The sequence below is a fragment of the Vanellus vanellus genome, assembly GCF_965231255.1.
Source record: "Vanellus vanellus genome assembly, contig: HAP1_SCAFFOLD_1500, whole genome shotgun sequence".
NCBI classification, from domain to species: Eukaryota; Metazoa; Chordata; class Aves; order Charadriiformes; family Charadriidae; genus Vanellus; species Vanellus vanellus.
Window position 1 is genome coordinate 1 of NW_028127693.1, and position 14,377 is coordinate 14,377.

General features: G+C 38.8%; 1 protein-coding gene across 1 annotated transcript in view; it reads left to right on the forward strand.

Annotated features, from left to right (window-relative positions):
• Positions 1–2,592: 2,592 nt before the first annotated feature.
• Positions 2,593–14,377, forward strand: part of LOC309685103 (protein phosphatase 1 regulatory subunit 21-like) — a gene marked incomplete at its 5' end in the record, with an annotated part of 29,728 nt that continues 17,943 nt past the window's right edge. The window contains 9 exons of the mRNA XM_082500912.1: positions 2,593–2,670; positions 3,365–3,433; positions 3,862–4,008; positions 5,587–5,688; positions 6,401–6,565; positions 6,665–6,723; positions 9,106–9,200; positions 11,645–11,697; positions 13,862–14,011. Coding sequence (XP_082357038.1) covers positions 2,593–2,670; positions 3,365–3,433; positions 3,862–4,008; positions 5,587–5,688; positions 6,401–6,565; positions 6,665–6,723; positions 9,106–9,200; positions 11,645–11,697; positions 13,862–14,011 — 918 coding nt within the window. The remainder of the gene's footprint in view (positions 2,671–3,364; positions 3,434–3,861; positions 4,009–5,586; positions 5,689–6,400; positions 6,566–6,664; positions 6,724–9,105; positions 9,201–11,644; positions 11,698–13,861; positions 14,012–14,377) is intronic.

The window sequence follows — 14,377 nt, forward strand, 5'->3', positions numbered from 1 at the left end:
GGCGGCTGTTACTATGGCAACAGGGGCGGTGGTGAGCGTCTCACTGGCGTCACGTGGCGCGGTCCGCCCGCCCCCCCCCTTTCGGCCCCGCCCTCCTCCGTGCCGCCATCTTGGAAGTTGCGTCAAGATGGTGGCGCCGGCGACTTAAGCTCCGCCCTCCCTCCCCGCAGCGTGCGGGGCGGCGTGGTGACATCATCGCGCTCCCGCCGCCTGAACCCGGAAGTGCGTCTCCCCTTGGCGGGCGTGCGGGGCTAGCGGCTGCATTAGCGGCCAGCCGAGCCGAGCCGAGCCGAGCCGAGCCGGGCCGGCGGAGAGATGGCGGCTGCCGCGGAGCTGCAAGGGAAGTACCAGAAGCTGGCTCAGGAGTACTCCAAGGTATCAGGCGCCAGAGCCCGTCCCCGATGCTCCGTGAACGACGGCCGCCGCCCCCTCCGCCGGCGCCTCTCCCTGCGCGCGGGCTGCCGGCCGTTCCGCGCCTAACGGCCGCCCCTCTCGGAGGGGAGCGGGCCTTCCCCGCCCGGCGGAGCCGGCTTCTCTGTCCCGGTGCCGCCGTGGGGCGGCGGGGCCCTGAGCTCTCCCGGCCGGCTGTGCTCCAGCCGGAGCGGGGGCCTGGTCAGCACTGAACCGCTGTTTTTTGTAGCAGCGTGAAGTCTTTGGGGCCCAAAGGTTGCCTCTTCTTGAGGATGAGGTGAAGGCAAGCTTGGGCAGGCGGAGGAGGTGCGAGTTTGCAGGTGCCGGGGGAACAGAGTATTGCCGAGTGCTGGCTGGGCAAGCTGGCGTGAGGAACAAGGTGGCCTTGCATGCAAAGCATCCAGTAGGACAAATAATGGGTTCGGCTACACCAGGGAAGCGAAACTAGTAGAGCTTTCCCTTACTTCTCCACTTCCCAGTCAGGCCTGAGGCTTAGTTGTCTCTTCGGCTGTGAACATTTGTTGAGGTCTTGGTCTTATGTCTTACTGAGTTTTCTTTGACTGGTGGATGTGGGAGGTTCAGTGGTGTTGCAGGGTCTTGGAAGGGAGGACACTTGATTCCACACTTGCCTCATGTCTGTTCCCATTCTCCCACAGCTGCCCTAGGTGACTTTGCTTCCCGTTTCTGGTGGTGCTTAAGGGAGTATTTGCAAAGACTTTTGGCCCATAGTGGAGAATGCTTTTCCTTTCCAAGGTGCTCAAGATAATTCCTTAAATTGGGGAGCCTTGCTTAATACAGAACTCTTCATTCTTGTTTCTTCACTAAAAGGAAGAGGAGACCGTATATCTTGAATGGTATAGTTCTTCAATGGTCTTGAGGAAAAAAAACCAGCACTTTAGTTTTGTGTAGCCCAACATCAGAGTATTTGGCACGAGGCACTTGACTATATTTAACACCTTTCTATTACTATTCTCCTTGGAACTGCTATTAAAAAAAAATATATAGAATCTAAATTGTTCACATATACATACACTTGTTTAATGCTTCCACAAGACCATTTAAAGAAAACTGAATTTACTTGGGGTTTTGTAGGTCACAGAGCTCATATCTCTTGTTGCTTTCTACAGTGGCTCTGCTGTACCTTGGAGATTAAAAATGTCTCAGGATAAGATGATTGAGGGGCTTTGCTGCTTGATTCCTGAATGAAACTTTGCAATGCAGATCTCTTGACTATAGCTTCTGAAAGTTCCAGCTGCTGGATCCTCTTTCTTTTAGTACCACAGTCTCCAAAAGCTTTCTTTGAACTTCATCTTGCGACTTTCAGCCTGTGATGTTTCATTGGTTCTTTGTGGAAACTATCTTTTGGTCTTATCCCACTTCTTGTACTACAACTCCAGGTCATTGTGGGATCACCTTTGCAGTTAACTCTCCTTTTTGTGCAAATGATCAGTTGTTCAATTGGCTATTTATTGTGTGCAGGTGGAACCAGAGAGTAGCCCTGGAAGGTCTCTGTGTGTTCACTTAATTGCATTGTTGAAGCCAAGGACAGAGGTAGACAAGAGCTTGATAGACTCAAGGAGAGCCAAGGGAACTGACTGCCAAAGGACTGCTTTCCCTCTCAGTTTATAGAGCAGTCCAGAAGAAGGATGTATCTTTTCAGTGTATCTTCTTCCCCTCAAGTTGCAGCTCCTGGCTTTCTCCCACAACCCTGATGGAAGTAGTAGTCAGAAGGCTCTTACAACTTGTGACAGCCTTTGGTGGATCACACTTCATCCTGGGTATCTCAGTGCAGCACAACTGAGCTAGTTCATTCCGTGTTTCATCACTGCACCTGACATATTCCTGCATTAGTAGCTGTGGCAGAAAAAAGGTGTAGAAAACTACTGCACTGCTTTTTCTTGCTAGGGAAACTCCGTGCTTTGAAGTCTTTCTGTGGTGCTCTTGCAGGTTTCTTCTCTTGCCTTTGTGGTGCCTGAGCAGCACAGTGGGAATACTGCAGGGCAAAAGCGTGCGCTTAGCAATGTCAACTGACTTTTGACCTTTCAAATATATTCAGTCATCAGACTGAAAAGATTGGCCATTGCTGTTATACACTGAATCTTGTCTTTTATGCATCTGGCAGAGGTATTCCCAAACACCATACAAACCCTTTTAATTTGTCTGCAAAAGCTAGGTTCAAACATGTCAAGTGAATACAAACTTGTATTGAAGAAACCAGTATTTAAGCAATTATCAAGGAATGGGAAGATGGAACTGTCAGTATCCTCATTGCTGCAGGGTAGAGGTACTCTATGAAGTGACTGGGAAATAAATTTCTTGAGTATCGCTTTTCACCACAGTGATTTTGGCTCAGATTTGTGAACTACAGAAGTAAGTCTTATAGGGCTTTTTTTTCTATGCTTTTTATGTGTTTCCCTGAAGTGTTTGTCAAGCTTTTTTCTCTGGATCATCTGCTGCTACCAGTAAAAAGTATTTTTGCATTAGAGTATAGTTAAGGTCTTCTTGAATTGATACAGATCTTGACTTTATTGTGAGCTCTACTTATGTTCCAGAACCAGTCATGAACAGTTTTGGGGAGAAGAGGGGAGAGACAGAATTAGCACTGAGTATGAGCAAGAACTTGATTAATCAAGGAAGAAGTTGCAGCTTTTCCATATGTGTTCACTGTTCTTCAAACCTTAACTATACTTAAGTAACTAATCTTCAAAGTCAATTATTAAGAATTATGTTCTATTTCACCAAAGTGTTCAGATGGTAAAATAACTTATTGTTTCTTGGCAATTCAGGCTTTGAATTGGATATTCTTTCAACTTGCTACCACTACTACCTACCTGAACAAAATACTTTACAAAGCACACACATCTGGTGCTCTCATGAGAGGATGTGATGTTTTATGCATGTTCTGACAAATGGCTTTTATTTATTCCTTTGTCTTGCTTCTCTTATTTTTCAGCTTCGAGCTCAGAACCAAGTACTGAAAAAAGGGGTTGTAGATGAGCAAGCAAACTCTGCTTCTCTGAAGGTAATTTCTAAAAACTGCTCACGTCGGATGTATTAAGTTGTGACAAAATAGGTAAATGGAAAGGGTAAATGGGAATACATTTGACTTAAAGTATTGTGATTAAAAGAAGGAACTTGATTTAGTAAAAGAATTTCTATTCTGCAGCTAGTTTTAATTTGTTCTCTGTAGGTGCTGACTTTGTAAAAGCGGGAGGTTGCTTCTTGATTAATTTATAGAATGAAGTACCTACTTGTGTGATTTGTGGGCAGCTCAAGGAAGTGAAAACATTTTTTTTTTAGTTTAAAAGCAATACTTTTTGCTTCTTCAGTGTTCAAAGAGTGAAGACAGCAATTTTTAATGTGTTCTTTTTTTAATGTGATACTTTTTTATTACGAGCATGTGTGAAAGTAATTGTGAAAGTTTTAAAGTTAAACTTTTTGGCCATTCAGGAGCAAGTGAAGATGAAAGATCAATCACTGAGAAAACTGCAGCAAGAAATGGACAGTTTGACCTTTCGAAATCAGCAACTTGCCAAGCGGGTGGAGTTACTTCAAGATGAACTTGCATTAAGTGAAGCTAGGGGCAAGAAGAACAAGGTGTGTGCTAAAGGCAAAAACTTGCTTGGCAGATGTCTGGTCCTCACCCATCAGTGTCTTATCCTGATTTCTAGCAGTATTTGCTTCATGTCAAGGGTTGAGCTGAGTGTTTTTGTCAGAACTTGTGTTACTAGCTGATGTTAGTGAACATACCCACAAAACAGGTATTGATACATATATGCTAAATAGTTCTGTACTCTTTCTAGGCTATCAGCTGACTGATACTGAATTGCTGCCTCCCTTTCTAGATATTTATTAAGTGTTCAAACAGCTGGGAAAGGTCTTGGAGCTCTGTGGTTAATCTACTCTTATGAAGAAAACTGATCACCCCTTGCTTCCTATCCCCACCTCCTTTGTAATTTTGGTGTTGGTGGTTAACTCCTCAGCCTGTGATTGTAGTTTTTTTTCTAGTCAACTCTTACGTGAATCTTGTCAAATGCTTTGAAGTCTAAATTTTTAGCCAGTATGCCTTATATTATTTCAAAATGACAGAATAATTTCAGTACTGCGATCTTTCTTTGCCGAAATGCTTGCTGATTAAACCTTGTTGTACCGCGATCTGTCCAAGATCAGCCATGTATTCTGTAGATAATATCAGAATTCCAGGGGTGGTGTGTCTGGACTTAAATAGTTCTCAACTATCCTTTGCTACCCTCCTTTTATGAGGAAACCCCTCTTAATTACTGTCGTCTTTTCCTTTTAGTTAGCTCCCAAAATGCTGTAGCTATCAAGACTCACATTAAAGAAACCATTAAACTGATTAGTAATATGATCATCTCTTACTTTTTCCCTAAACTCTTGCACATTTTTTTTGCTATCCAGTTCCTTGACAAGCATAGTACCTCTGACTTATGTTATTCATGCACCGTAGTAGATTGTTCTTCAAAATGCAGTTTGACCCTTCTGTTCTTTTATTTTGCACTACGTAACTTATTGCTTCACTAGACGTGTTTCCAAATTTTGAAGGACTTCAGCTGGCTTGAGTAGCTTTGCAAACCACTGCCACCGACTTTCCTCTTCAGCTGTCAGAAGGCACAGTTCTGTTTGTTGTGGTTTGTTTTTGTTTTTGTTTTTTTTTTTTTTAAGAAGTGTTTGTACTACCTTTTAAATATGTTCCCTTTAGTTTTACCTATAGCGCCTCACTGACTATGTACATTATATTGAAAATACCCCTACTAAATTCCATGTCATCCTTACTTCAGAGACTTGCCATTGGGACACCATAAGTCACATCTAAAAGTGTTTAGATTAAGATTCGGATAGATGATCTGTGTCAGACTGCAATCCTTTTAGAAGTAGGAGAACATATGCCAGTATCTCAGGTATTGTAGTTCATAGGCTGACATCAAATGCAGAGGTGGCTTAGCTGTCGCAAGCACTTGCAGTTCGGTGTTAAGTTGAAATGTAAACAGTCTCCTTTTTGTTTGGTGATGATACTACTACTGGTGATGTAAGTAAAATATATACTCAAGTGCCTCTATTGGGAATTAGCGATGGGAAGTGTTTTCATATACTTGGGGATGGGCTATGGGATACTCCCAGAGAGTTGGAGACAATGAATGCATTTTCTTCCAAAAGAAAAGTACAGAATCCTCATCTCAGTTGAGTCAAGAGCAGAAAAGCGTCTTCAGTGAAGATCTTCAGAAGAAGATAGAAGAGAATGAACGACTACATATACTTGTGAGTGAAACTTTTTTTAGCCTTTCTTTTTAGTTCAGAAAACTGGTCACATGAACGAAGATAGAGAAAACAAAATGCAATATGAAAAATAGTGGGTTTAAAAGATTAGTTGTATGCAAAATAGGATTAGATCAGATAGCTTGTTTATAAAGATGTTCACTGGACAAATGAAAAAGTATTTTGACTTTAGATTCTTAAGACAATATGTGGAATAACTCACACAATATTTGTTTTCTTATTTAGTTTTTTAACTTTTGGTGACACTTAGCTACTCTACTGAAAATAGCCACATAGTTGGTACTGGGTGGAAACTTCTTTTTAGTTCACTAACTGTTTCAGAATTGCCTTAAAGCTTAAAATACTTTCTGTAAGTTGCTGTAATTAAGTCAGGAATTACTTTACCGAAATGGAATGTGTTTCACTTTGGTTTAGAATACTTGAGAAAAACCTTACAGCTCAAGTTTAATTTTTCAGGTGTCTGCTATTAATTGGCAATGTATTTAAGAAATGCTTGGTACTACAAAACTTTAATAAACACAAAGTACTTTCTTCTTGAATCTTTTATCTGTGACTATCATCATAAAATTTCTATTTATCTGAGAACTAGTACTTGTTATTAACCTGGACTGGCAAATTAAATTAGTATAACTCATAGGACTGGATTCTGTAGTAAAATGAAGCTTTCATAGGATCTCTACTTTTCTCCTTTTAGTTCTTTGAAGCAGATGAGCAGCACAAACGTTTAGAAGCGGAGCTGAGAACTAGACTTGAGGTTTTGGAAACTGATGCTGCCCAGCATCAAGCCGTGGTGGACAGTTTAACAAGGAAATACACAGATACCATAGAAAAGCTGCAGAACGATAAAGCCAAATTAGAAGTAAGGAGCTTTTCTGTTACTTGCAAGTTTGAAAAGTTTTGAAATGAAATGTCTTGCTATGTCAGTATTTACATTGTGAGATTATCTTCTTGCATAAAGATCAAGTCTCAGACACTAGAAAGAGAAGCTAAGGACTGTAGGCTTCGAACCGAAGAATGGTAAGTGTTTTTATTTAATATAATGAAAAATTGATTTAAAGAAATAACTGCTATAAAAGATTAAGTGTATTATTTTTAGAGAATAATACCTTTGAAAAATAATAATAAAAAAAGACTTTTACAAAATCCAAAATACTGGGCAGCAGCACATTAATGTCAAGACTGTGCAGGTCGGGCCCCCTTTCCTTCTGCTGTCTATGCAACTAGACAATACCGTAGATTCAGCTTTCGGTAAGAAAAGTTTTGTTGCCAAGCTATGTTAAGTAACTGTGAAGTTGATGAAAGCTTAAAGAATTTATTTGTAATGGAATGCTATTAAAAGTAAAGAAACCACTGAACTTGTATGAAACAGATATGTGAGGGTTTTTTTTACAAACTGCTTCCAAAAACAGAGCTTGGGTAAGGTACGCTAAGGCAGCTGACTGAAAAGAGTTTCAAAAATCTCCCTCCACCCCAAAAGCTTCTTGAATAATCACTTTTGCTTCAGGTATAACATGCTCATCTAGAATATTTTAAAGTTTTTGTTGAATGATTGTATTGTTAGTTTTGGAATACCTTCATTGTCTTGAAGACAAGTTGTAGAAAATGGGGAGAAGTTGAGGACTGTGGGCCTAATCAAAGTAGCGTGCACTTCCCTGAAGTTCATTATTAAGGTGCTTTTTTTTAAAGACATATGTACGGTATAGATCTTTAATGTAGTGGATAAAATGCATACTGCATGATCAGATGAAGAGTTCCTTTTCTCAAATGGTAACCTTGAAGTATGTATTCTAATTATTTTGATAGATGTGAAGATACTTGAATTCCAATAACCCTCCTCTAATACAGGTCAGGGTTTCATTAAGAATGATTTACAAAAGAGGATGAAAGCTGTGTTTTGCTGCTGTTTGCTTTTTTTTTTTGTGGTGTTTGAAAAACAGTATAGTCTTAATCTGCCACTACTCAGTTCAGAGCTTGTCTGTCGTGTTCTATTATGATTGGGTAATTAATGTCACTGTAAGAAATTGTCCCTACCATTTGAGAAGGCAGGGTTTTTAAAAATAATAAAGCCTGACACTACTTTGTTTTAAACACTGAAATCAGTATCTTATGAACACGTGACTAAAGATTTCTTTGAGAGTACTGCTCTTTTGTTTTCCCCACTCTTTCAGGGGAAGGAATCCATTTGCCTCTGACACCCACACTTTATTCAGGAAAGCCAGGGGATATGAGACTTGATAGCCTGCATGCCTTGAAAATTAAAGGGTGGTTGTAAAACAAGACATATCAAACTACTTGTTTGCCATTCCTTTATAGTACAAAAAGGAAACATCCATACTTCTGCAGTTTGTCTTTGAGATCATTTTCTATCACGCCCAATGCTACTGCAGTTCATGCTGTTCAGTTTCTATGCAATTTTGGGGCTGCTCTTAAAGAAAAATGTTTGTTAATGTGCATGAGCTACTTATTGGCCAGTTTCTTTATATCTTGCTTGTCTATTTCTGATTCTTTTTCTTTGTGAGTTTTGATAAATTTCTGTGTCAAATGTTCTTGTAAAAAAGGAAAAAAACTGTCACTTTGACACCTTCCCCCCACCCTCCGCTATATGTGCAGGAGTTCTAGATGTCAAACAGGAAGCAAAACAGTGAAGAATTTGGGGGCCTAAGTTGGGTAAGGTGTGGAATTTGGTCTGAATCAATATGCGGTAATCCTTGTTGACTTATGTATATAATGCTGGAATATGTTACTGTTCATCTCAAGAATCTATACTAATGATATTAGTAATAATTTTAAGTTCAGATCTATATAAACAATCAAATGCAACTGAAGCCGATCTAGAGAAAAAATGCTTGAGAAAGCATCAGAAACATAATTGCCAAGTCTTGTGGAAATGGGCCGTATCATAGCAGTATTTTAAATATGGGGCTTTGAAAAGCTTGTGAGGCATTTCTAATAGTGATGTGACATAGTTAACTGAATTATTGACAACTCGCTACTTGCATATTGGAATACCGCATTGGATATGTAGTAACTAATTTAAAGGTCCTTTTGCACTCCCATTCAAATTCTAGTAGAAAAGAATACCTTCAACTTACTTCAGTTATTTTCCAGTTCTGCAATTATTGTATAAGCTATATGAACTTCTCAAGAGTAGAATTTAGGATTTACAGCTACTTATTGTATCTTTCACTGCATTTGTAGGGGATTAAAATACAATGTCATATATTAAATATAACACAAAGGTGGAAAAATTATTCCTGCTGTCTTATTCTGGAAAGAGACAGATACCTGTACACCCAAGTGTTGCTTATGGTGAGCTATGGTGTTGGTGATACAGATTAAATTTAAAAGGTTTACAGTGTGTGTGTGTGGTTTTTCGTTTTTTCTCTTTTTGTTATTTAGCCAGCAACAGTTAAAGAATCTTCAAGCAGCTTTGGGCAGTAGACTGGAAGAATCTCTATGCATAATCAATGAAAAAGTACCTTTTAATGACACAAGTACGTATTGCTTTGGTCTGGGTTTCTTGTTTAATTTTGGGTGTCGATCTGGAGGAAGTGCTCCTTAAAATGTACTGGCTGTAAGAAATGTTGGACATCTGAACAGACACTTGGAGATAATTGTAATAAGTAGTCATGATAATCTTGTTTAGTGATCTTATCAAGGTTTTGTATTTATATATTATGAAAATTAAAACTTGAGGGCTTTTGAGTAATTTGCCACTTGTCTTGCTTAGTGTTGACAAAATTTTGTAAAAGGAACACTGTCAATTTACTGCTTTCTTTGCAGAGATTTCTTTAGTTATTCATCTCAGAGTATTATTTTTGGCAGTGTATGCTCAAGAGTTACAGTAAGTTAAGATGGGGATAAACTAGTGGCTGCCGAGATGTTGACTTAATGAGGCGTTGCATCAGTAATGGTCTACACTTAGTATTAGTGGGAAGCATGTCTCATGTCTGACCAGAGAATGCCCAGACTGCTTCTTATCTGTGGTTTGTCTCAGACTTGTTAATCTCTTCCGGGGAAAAAAATCCAAACAAACAAAACTTGGAATCTGGGGACTTTTACCTGAAGCAACCTTTTTTCTTCTTCCTTTCCAACTACTACTAGATAAACTGAGGTGTGGAGAATTCCATGAGGTTAGGAGTGCTCAGCCATTGTGTTGTTTTGGTTCAAGAATTGGTTAGTATGTGCCAGATCAGTGCTGTGTACTGGGTGCTTTTGTAAATAGCTTGAAAATGAGGTTGACCTTGGGCAGGCAGCAGTCTGTACTCTTCTGGCAGTGAGACTAGGAGGACCTGGAGTAGTGAAAAAGCTGAAAGTAGTGGAGAAGGAACAGAGAAGTGAAAACAGGCTGTTGAATTTCTGGTAGGTTTTATTGGTAGCTTTTGCATTTTTCATTCAATTTAAAACTGAGTGACAATGTTTAGGTTCTCTAAAAGGCATGCCTTTTTAGAAAGAATGAGACAAATATTAACCCTTTTTGCCAAACTTACAGTTTTAAGAAATATTCTTGTTGTCTGAAAGCTGATTTGGTGGGGTGCTGCAGGGGTTCTTCCAAGTTCTCCACTGGGTTGGCAATCCATTGAGCCTTGGCTTAGAAACACCAGAACATCTTCTCTTTAGGAAATGTTGACTCTCAAGCAGCATGTTATGGTTAGATGTTCGTGCCTTGAGTTGATACCCTTTTCACTTCTTTCCTATCACAAAGATCACTTTGTCTGGCATCTGCTGCCTATTTCTACTTCTCTGGTTTCTTTAGCTGATTTTTTTTTTTTTACAGGTGGTTATCATTGTAATGAGAACTTTGATACAAATAACCTGTTTATCTGCTCACTCAGCTGCCATAGCATAATGCTTTGCTTGTGTAGAAAACACTGCAAATAGTGGACAGATCTTTAGTGATAGAAGAATAAGAGAAAGTCAGGAAATGTTTGCTGTGGATTCAAAATGTCCTGCTATAGTCTCTGTAGTTGGTTTTAAGTATAACTAGCAGCTGGCTTCAGTTTCAGTAACAATCAAATGACTTGTTGACTGCTAAGCATGATTTCAAGAGTAGAAAGATAATAAAGTTTTCTGAAGCATTCCCTTATGAGTAGGATTTGGTAATTTTGGACGATGCTTTTTGTTGTGAATACAGCTACCTCTTCCCATGTGTTAATTGCCAAATGTGAATGGTACAAAAGGAGTAAGAAGCTGTAAATTTCCTTTGTGTGCAAATTTTAAACTAAAATGGTTATTATTGTGTTTTAATTGAGGATAGACGTGATCCCTCTTAAATCTGCAAAAACTTTGCCAGCTGTTCTCTGGGTTCAAATATCCCTCTACCTCTTTAAAAATTGTGCCTGCTTGTAACTGAATAATCATTCTAATTGCTCTGTAACAAAATGCTGGAAATAAGTGGAGTACATTTTATTCTAAATTATCAACAAATCAAGTACATACAGGAGCTTTTTTAAAAAAAATAAAAAAAAACCCACAAACATATGCAAACCATTAAAAAAACACATTTGTCTTACTTGCTAGTCCCTGGAACATAGTTGAAATTTGAATGTCATCTTGAATTCTTCAATTTTTATTTTTTTTTAAATTTTCACTCTTGTTTTTCACTCTTGTTAGTGATGAATACTATTCTTTTGGGCAAGAGGATTCTGTTCTTACTTATCAAATTCAGTGTGTCCAGATGGTTAAATTTGATTTACAGTCTGAGGCAAGTATGGAAGTGCTTTCTGTCCACCTAGTCACAGCTCTTAAGTGAGGATGTTTAGGCCTACTTTATTGAAGCCAATTGTCTGTATCTTTTTAGTTAACATTACTTACATGAACTGTAATATTTTTGCAATGAAATCTTGTATTTTAAAAAAATAATTACTATTTACCAATAAGTATCTCTTAAAAAAAACACTATTTAATAAATGCATATAACTCAATTTTTGTCCTGTAGGATCTAATCGATACAATGCTCTGAATGTACCACTACACAACAGAAGATACCAGGTAAGCACTTCTTGTGGCTTTGCATGTAAAGGTGCAACTTTCTACATAGATACTGAATAAAACCTGTCATTTTATTGACCCGAAATGGCAGAAGATAGCCTGTCTTACTACTATCATGATATTCCAAGGAAACTTCTGTCCACAGAGCCTCTGCACTTTTCAAAGGTAATCTACACTGTTCTTGTGGCAGTCAAGTTGTCTGCTAACCTTGCTTCACTAGGGCTAATCTGTTGACTACTGGCTGATGATCACCGTAGGTATTAATTTAGGCATGCCTTTTTAAAAAGAATGGCAAAAAGGTTTATTATTTGTCTCCTATTACAGTTAGGAGAAATACTCTTTTACTATGCCAACCTGCAGTAAGCTAGAACATGAACATTTCATTTTTGAAGTTAGTTAAAACTACATTACTTCAGAGGTCTTAAGGTTTTTTGTTGAAAAAAGATAGTTTTGGTATCTTTAATTCCTTTGTCCTCAAACTGAGCTTCTTCAGTCACATCATTTGAGCCCCAAACAATAGTTGCATTTGTAAACTATACATTGGTGTGTACTAGAGTACCATATTAGTTAATATTACTTGTCACTAGTCATAATCCTTTTAAGGATGGTATCTTTGAGAACTCTGCATGGTTCGCTTAGATTTTATGGGATACTTCTTGCCAAAACACCTCTTACTTACAGCCAAATCGCCCTTATTAATGTAAATGTTACTTAAAAAAAGAAACAGCTTCTGTTCATTACTGTAATTTCATCAGTTTCCTTGGGAATGCGGTTCACTCGGCATTCAAAAACAAGCATTAGTTTTCTGTGAATAGTTAAATATATCAAGGTCTTTTACAGTAGTAAATCAGATACCTTGATGCAGTCAGTATTTTTCTGGTTTTATTGTCACTGAGGATGGGCTCCATAGCACTCGGTGTTCTTTCTCTTTGCTTGAATGATATATCTTGAATGATATATCTTGAATCATCAAGTTAGTGCATTCGGATGCCACTGTAGAAAGAATTCAGGTAGCTGCTTTCTCCTTCCTTCAGAAGTGCCTATAAAGAGGCCTTGTTCCTAATATGCTGTGAGAACAGGTGACCTGCTGTTCAGTTTTGTGATGGAAGCAGACTTAAATCAGCCTGTTGATCAGTAGTAAGAAAAAACTGAGTAACTATGTGGAGAGTTTCTCCCTTTACTATTTTCTGCTAGCACTATGTCATGCTTCAAGATCTGCAGTCTTGAAAATGTTCCAGGACAGATTTTTGTGACTGGTTTTGCCAGTGGAGGCAAAATGCTAGTATATTAGCACAGGCTGCAGTCTAAAGGACAGCAAAACAGTAATATTGTCTGTTTTCCATCCTTGCATAGCTAATTAACATACACAAACTGAGTATGATGACTGCATTAATTACTCATCGCCATTCCGGATCCATAATCAAGATTCACTTGATTTAACACTTCATTGAGGCATTAGGAATACATCTCTGAAGGATAAGTCATTCTTGGCTGAAATGTTACTTTGACCTTGTTCTCTCCTCCATAAATCACAACAGTGTGGTTTTCTTCTCTGTCTTTGCTTTTTCAGAATTTTCCATTTTGGATTAATTTCTTAGATACCGCTCTACTTCACTAGTGCCACAGAACAGCCTTATTCATAAGCAGCAGCTCAGTTTTGTCCAGATGGGAGAATAACAATTGAGTGTTACTGGTTAGAGAAGTAGACACCTTGTTATTCTGGAAGCAATTAAAGTTAGATTTTCTTAGAACCAGGTGTTACAAACTCCTCACTACCATCATGCTGAAAGAACTGAACTGTTGTCAGGAGTTAGTCTATTGGTGTTTAGAGATCTTAATTTCAAACATGATTTCCGTAATTGTACTAACCTGTAAGTGTTCTTGTTGCCTGTAGTTTGAGAAATGCAGCCAGAAGCAAAGTATTGCCTGTTGTATGAAATAAAAATGTAATTTATCGTCACAGAAAAACATGCCTTTCTGTGTGGTATTGTGGTTTATGAATAAACTTAAATTAAGCTAAAGGTAATTGCTGCTATGTATTTTAGGCTGAACTAGTAACACAAAATAAATCATTGATAGCAATTTTTTTGTATCCAACCATAGAATTTCTTCATATGTGAATAGGTACATGTCAAATACAATCATTTTATAACTGTCTTTACAGCTGAAGTTACGAGACCTTGCTGGCCAGGCGCTAGCTTTTGTTCAAGAACTTGTAACAGCTCTTTTGAACTTCCATACGTACACTGAGCAGAAGGTGCAGATCTTTCCCATTGATTCTGCAACAGACACTATATCACCGTTAAATCAAAAGGTAAAGCTTACGGGTTTCAGCTACAACTATATTCAATTATGTAGACTTTATGGGTGAATAATGCAAACTTCTACCACCTTTACTGGAATGCTATGACCATGTTCCTGAGAGGCAGCCTGTCCTGCATGAGAAGTCTTTTCTACTGGGAGCATTCTCTGAATGTGGGTGAAGGTGTAGCTGCAGAGACTGCTCTTTCCCCCCTATGCCTCTGCTACAAGGGCAAAATGCTCTTTCCCCCCTATGCCTCTGCTACAAGGGCAAAATGCTCTTTCCCCCCTATGCCTCTGCTACAAGGGCAAAATGCTCTTTCCCCCCTATGCCTCTGCTACAAGGGCAAAATGCTCTTTCCCCCCTATGCCTCTGCTA